General features: G+C 46.8%; 1 protein-coding gene across 1 annotated transcript in view; it reads right to left on the bottom strand.

Moving 5' to 3' along the window:
* Window positions 1-6: 6 nt before the first annotated feature.
* IPO7 (importin 7) overlaps window positions 7-6,638 on the bottom strand; it is a 43,149-nt gene continuing 36,517 nt past the window's right edge. The window contains exons 22-26 of the mRNA XM_018571148.1: window positions 5,696-5,901; window positions 2,191-2,394; window positions 1,968-2,034; window positions 1,025-1,065; window positions 7-170 (exon numbers count right to left, since the gene is read on the bottom strand). Coding sequence (XP_018426650.1) covers window positions 79-170; window positions 1,025-1,065; window positions 1,968-2,034; window positions 2,191-2,394; window positions 5,696-5,901 — 610 coding nt within the window. The 3' untranslated portion in view covers window positions 7-78. The remainder of the gene's footprint in view (window positions 171-1,024; window positions 1,066-1,967; window positions 2,035-2,190; window positions 2,395-5,695; window positions 5,902-6,638) is intronic.

Genomic DNA, 6,638 nt, shown 5'->3' with positions numbered 1-6,638 from the left:
TCTGGAACCACTACTGGGAGGAACACAAGCTTCTTCACTACAATCAGTCACACGTTAGCAGGAGAGAAAAGCGACGGCTCAATTCATGCCCGGCCCGCCGAAATTGAAGGAACTTGGCACGACGGGAGCGTTAAATTTGTAGCCTCCGTGTTTCTCGATCATTTTGGATTCTGCGAAGACAAAAAGAAAAATATTAAAATCAAAAGACCAAACGGAACCCCGCGATGGTTCTCTGCGACCAGCACAGGCTGAAGGATGGTGCTTCAGAGTGCGACATCTGGATGAGGCTTGGACTTGGGGGTGCTGCGCAAACTGGGGTGCTGTAGAATCCTGAATGCATTTTGGAGGTTTCTGGGCTTCTTTGGGGCTCTGGGAGTAAACTATTATAAAAGGATGTATGTTAGGGATGCACAGATAATAGTATTGATGCCATTTGGGCAAGTACTCGTACTCACCCAAATGCTCCGATGCCTAGTCCGATACCGGAGCTTCCGGTATCAGGAAGCCGGGCAGCGAGTCATTACACGGCACCCGGCTTCCTGATTGGCCAGGGAGCCGGCCCAATGCTCCCTCGTCACCTGGTGACAGCTCCCCTGCTATTAGGGAAGCTGGGTGGCGAGTCTTTACACACTGCCCGGCAATCAGAAAGCTGGGTGGAGATTCATTACATGCCGACTGGCTTTCTTAAATGGGACTTGTGGTATCAGTATCAGGTATCGAAGAAAATATCAATATACTCCACAACGAAAAACCGGTATCGGTGCATTCCTAATGTATATAAGCGCCCACAGTTTGCCCAGCACTTTACAATACAAATCAAGGTCTCCATTCAGACCTTGGCTCATTCGGGGCTTGCAATCTCAAAACTCATCATCTGTGGCAGCTGTCAAAACTTTATCATTTTTGTATATTGCAGGCCTCTGGACTATTTTTTTTGCAGCGCTCCTCACCTGGCGGACACCCAAAGTCATCAGTCCGAAAACATGTCCGCTCAGCTTTTTATAGAATACTTGACCGCAATTACCGTGAGCTGCTCGCCTCTGATCTGCCAGCGTTACGATAGGGCTTGAAAAATTTGAGGGTGTCTCACCAGTCAGTCAAAAGTGTCAACCAAAACTTAAGATCTATATGCTTTAAAAAAAAAAAGTGTCACCAGTCAGCATGACCGGACTGTTGCCTTGCAATCTATGTTAACGTTTTTAGCTGACACATGAAGTTTTGTTTTGGTGGTATCTAATCACCACTGGGGGAGGGGTTATTTTTTTAACTATTTTAAAAGTACCGTAAATTTAAAAAAAAAAAGTTTCCCTATGTTATAAAACATCTATTCTTACCCATATTTTTGGTTAAATATAAAAGTCACGTCGGGTAAATAGACACCAAACATGTCAAGCCTTAAAATTGCTTGCGCTAGCAAAAATGGCAAAAAACGACCACACTGAAAATTGGCCGTAGGCGACGCTTAAAACGCTTTTACCGCTCATCAGTTTAGCATTATCAGTGATTGATGGCCCGAGAATTATTGCCGACACTCCGACTTGGGGGCTAAGAAGCCCCCTATGTGTTAGTCAATTTACATGACAGGTCCTCTTTATGAAGTCATCAGGGGTCTCCAAGACCCCTAATGTCACCTAGGGACCCCCAGAGAAGCTGATGAAGCAGAGAACAGCTTCAGCTTCTGTAACTGGAAAGTGACACCGAATGCAGGAAGTGATGCAATATACATCACTTCCTGCATTCCGGGACTGGAGAGTAGATGTAAAAAAGGGAGATCGTGTACTGATCCCCCGTCACAGAGCCGTCACGGCCGCATCGGGCACAGCGGATCTCGGGACTGGCACCGACAGCTGCTGGTAATACAAGAGATCGGGCGTCTCGATCGCTTGAATGTAATGCTCCCGGCCGGCTGTGTAATTACAACGGCCGGCTGGGAAGCTGCTCCTCGGGCTCCACCGTCCTCTCGTCACAGACGAGCGGATTTCTCAAGCCCTGTAGATAGAGCTTCTCCTCTGAACAAAGCAGGCAAGGCTCCCACTGCATGATGGGACACAAACAGAAAAATACAGAAAACATTTAACACCTTTTCTATTTTTTAAATACATTGCCAAGCTAAGTAGCATTTCTATTCATTGATACGTTTCATTTCAAAAAGGACAACAACAGGAAATGTCAGCGGAAGGCGAAACTTACTCTGAAATATAGCTTTAAATATTTGATATTCATCTACGAGGTTCTCCTCGTCATCGATGAGAGTCGTATAACTTTCTAACGCCGTTTCTTCCGCATCGTCTTCCTCCCAGTCCTCGTCGTCGCCGTCCTCTCCGGCTTGTTTCGCCAACATTTCCAGATATTCCTGTCCCTCCTCATCGATGTCGTCCTCATCGCTGCCCAGTTCTGCGGAGAATGCGCAATGATTAATAACCCCAAAAACACGCCCGATACTCTGCAAGCTTCCTTTGTACAGTTAGGCCCCATTCACACTGAGCGACATGAAAATAGCGCGACTTTGAGCGATAATTGCGCAACTTTTTCCTATTGGGCTGTATGCAATCAGGAGCAAGATCGCTCAAAATCGCTCAAAAAAAAGGGTCATGTAGGAGCGACAAGCTACCAGCGACGAGCTACAAGCGATATTGAGCGACGAGATGTGAACAGCTCCATTGAAATGGATTGGAGAAGCTACATAGAGCGATATCGCGCGGAAATCGCTCCATACATCACTCAGTGTGAATGGGGCCTTAGGAGGTGTCCTTCCTCGCCATCTACCCTGTTTCCCCGAAAATAAGACCTACCCCGAAAATAAGACCCAGTTGTGACCATTCCCAGGGCCGGTGGTGGCATAAGGGGGGAACTTGAAGAGCCGCGGGAGAGAATCGGCGGTGCCAACGAAGCCGGCGCTAGAGGAAACGAGGCGGCACCGGGGGGAGCAGAGCTGCATAAGCCGATGCTTCCTCTATAGCCCCGCCTCCTGTCACAGGCGGAGTGATCCCAAATGCGCTCCGCCTGTGAGGAATCCATAGTGAAAGTGCGCTTCGCTCATTCTGGCCAGCGATTGGTTAGCAAATTACTCTTGGAAAGGTACGGCACCCCTGATTGCCCTGATCACCATATTTTTGTACCCAAGTGCGGATTGTTGTACATTAAAAAAAAAAAAAAAAATAAGACCTAGTGTGATTTTTTTTGAGCCAAAAAAATATATAAAAAAGACAGTGTCTAATTTTCGAGGAAACATGGTATTAGAAAAACTTGGCTGAAACTCATATTAACCCCTTCAAACACTATACAGTGGTAAGATATGCGTAACTGCTCCTAAAAATGGTCTTCCAAAAATATATACAGGGGGGCAGCTCCTCACAGTCAAAGGGAAACCGAAAATCTGATGACAAATCAAAAAGAGCGCCTCCATCGTGTAAAATGGATTTATTACGGATAAAACACACAGCTGAAAAGATACAAACGAGCAGAAAGCGATATAATCTCAGGAGACCATCGAGGTGAATACACGAAAATGGGGTGAGGGAAAGGAAGTGCTGGTACTAAGCCGAAGCCATCTGCACACCGCGTTTGAGGGCAAACCTCATTATTATTATTACATAGTATTTATATGGCGCCAACAGTGTGCGCAGCGCTTTACAATATAAGGAAGACATTACAGTTACAATACAATTCAAGACAGGATGGTAAGGAGGGCCCTGCCTCTGAGGGCTTACAATCTAAAAGGGGAGGGGCCAGTGATACATGAGGTAGCTGTGGGAATGAATTATGTGAGAATGTGAAGGTTCAGTGGTTAGGTTGCGGTGGGATCGGCTTCTCTGAAGAGATCAGAACTATACAGTGGTACCTCGGTTTTACGAACGCTTCCGTTCGCGAACGCCGCATCGGCTGACGAACACAACCGCAGCCATCGTGGTCGCGACTTCTTCGAGTCAAGCTATAAGAAAGAGGTCTTGCTGCACTCCTTACCGGAGAGAACCCGTATGGGAGGGTGCTTGTAGTGACCACGGACGGCACCGTGTATATCACAGAAGAAAATAATGTCACCAGCACACCGTAGTAATAAATCAATAATCCCATTGAATGGCAAGTTGCCATTCAATGGGATTATTGATTACTACGGTGTGCTGGTGACATTATTTTCTTCTTCCTCTAGTCAAGATCGCGGTTCGATTCAGTTCGGGACCAGAATCGTGGAACGAATTAAGTTCGTGAACCGAGGTACCACTGTATACCCTTCGCCTCTTACTCGTTTATACAAATGCTCCGCCATATCCTTCCCAGATGACTCCAATACCTGGTCTCAAAGTATCACCCTAACCGTCCCCTCCGCTCTTCACAAGACCTCCTGCTTTCCAGCTCCCTCGTCAACTCCTCCCATGCTCGCCTCCAGGACTTCACTAGTCTCTCCCATCCTCTGGAACTCTCTACCCCAACCTGTCCGTCTATCTCCCACTCTGACTGCCTTTAGGAGATCCCTGAAGGCTCATCTCTTCAGGGTAGCCGATCCCACCTCAACCTAACCACTGAACAATCACTTTCTCAAACAATCATCCCCACACAGCTCCCTCCTCATGTATCACTGGCCCCTCCCTTTTAGATTGTAAGCCCTCAGGGGCAGGGCCCTCCTTACCATCTTGTCTTGAATTGTATTGCGACTGTAATGTCTTCCTTATATTGTAAAGCGCTGCGCAAACTATTGGCGCTAAATAACTCCTGTATAATAATGCTGCAGAAGATCTACTTGAAGATCTTGGGTCACTACACTTCCTCCTATGGGGGAGCTATGCTGCCTTGCAGGGTCTCCCTGGGAGGAGTCACCCCCATAGGTGGACTCTCCCAACCAGGACTACAGTAAACTACAGGAGTGCCAGGGATGCTTATAGTCTCACAGCTCATTGACTTGGCTCCAAGCCTCTGCCAACAAAGCTAAATAAATCTTAGTCTACACCCCCCAGCCAGCCCAGCTCCTTTATCTGCTGCGCGAAGAACCTGCGACATGCCACCTAACTGCCATCATTCCCCAGTTATAAAATGTTGATGTTTCGACATCAACTGAGAGCACAAATCATGCTTGCCGTGACAATTGCTGGTTCTCTAGCAGGACAGGGCACTGAGGGTTTATAAGTTGGAGACCTTGTGGTTGGGCATCATCACTGAGGTGACATTTTGGAGGCTGTGACAGCAATGACATGCAGGCCGCAGCACTTCACCGCCACAGAAATGAGACACAGGAATGTTATATCCGGATCCAAACCAGAACCTTTCCTAACATAATGTTAAAAAAAACTTTTTTTTCCCCAAATTTTCTGTAATTTTTCCTAATTATAGTAAAAAATAAAAACCCCAGTGGTGATTAAATACCACCGAAATAAAGCTCTATCTGTCCCCAAAAAATGGTATAAAATTCATTTCAGTACAGCGTTGCATGACGGAATAAACGTCAGTCAAAGTACCGCAGCGCTGAATACTGAAAAATGGCCTGGCCAGGAAGGGGGTCTAAACACCTGGTCTTGAAGTGGTTAAAGAAAGTCACTTTGCACCCCACCAATCCCCCCAATTGTACTCATTTACCAACAACCCCGGTGTCACTCCTCAAATCGCACAATCCCATAATGCTCAGCTTAGGTCTCTGCAATAGCATCCCCCTAAGAACAGAACTCTACTGAGGTCCTGGGGCATCCAATCACAAAACACTTACCGGCTTCATCGTCCTCCTCTCCATCCTCGTCATCATCGCTGTCGTTCTCTTGCTCTGCATGGCAGGCATACGCTCGCTTCAGACCGTTGAATAAGAGGATGAAGGCGGGCAGGATCTGCGTGGAGACTTCGCCCAGGATCTGCGGCCTCTGATCGAGTTCTATGAGGGCGCAGAGGCCGAGGACGCAGATTTTCCGATCGTGTAACCTGTGCGAGCGAAGAATAGACGTGAAGATGTTGGTTTTATCAAACAGACATCCGTGTCACAGGCTCAAACTTGACAACCTTTCATTTTATGAATTGCCATTCTCACGCAAGTGACAAATATTAATGACAATGCTGCATCATGACACGGCATACCAAGGAGACAGTGGAGGAGATCCTCTGGGATGTAGAAGCTGCCTGTCCGGTAGGCCAGCCGTACCAATAGGACAAACAGGGCCGGATTTACTCACCCTGCCGCCCCAAGGCCAGGTTCTGCAATGCATCCTCCCCCCCCATCAACGGAGAATGGCAACCGGATGGCAGGGGCGGCAGCAGGGTTAGTTTTATTTTTTTTGATGTATTTTTTTTTTACTTTATCACTTTATTTTACTTTTTTATAATTTATCTTAATAGTGTCCATTTATTTTTTATAAATTTTCTTATATTCTACTTATCACCTTATTATTTAATTTTTTTTTTTTTTTTAAATTGTTATAATTTATTTTTAATTTAACGTTTTTGCTATCACACAGGAGCTAGCAAGTGTGTGATAGCCCTTGAAGGTGACAGGTTCTCTTTATTGACCCTGTCACCTCCAATACAGGAGTTCTAGCGCAGCGCTGTGCTGGAACTCCTGTGACAGGTGAGCGGGGAAGAGAGCGGCACAGCTCTCCCCTCTCACTGTGTACACGGAGCGACAGGGTTAGTTTTAACCCTGCCGCTCTGCTCCCCACATGGGC

The sequence above is a fragment of the Nanorana parkeri genome, unplaced genomic scaffold, assembly GCF_000935625.1.
Source record: "Nanorana parkeri isolate BGI_ZX_2015 unplaced genomic scaffold, ASM93562v1 scaffold1687, whole genome shotgun sequence".
Classification (NCBI taxonomy): Eukaryota; Metazoa; Chordata; class Amphibia; order Anura; family Dicroglossidae; genus Nanorana; species Nanorana parkeri.
This window is presented reverse-complemented; position numbering and strand designations above follow the sequence as displayed.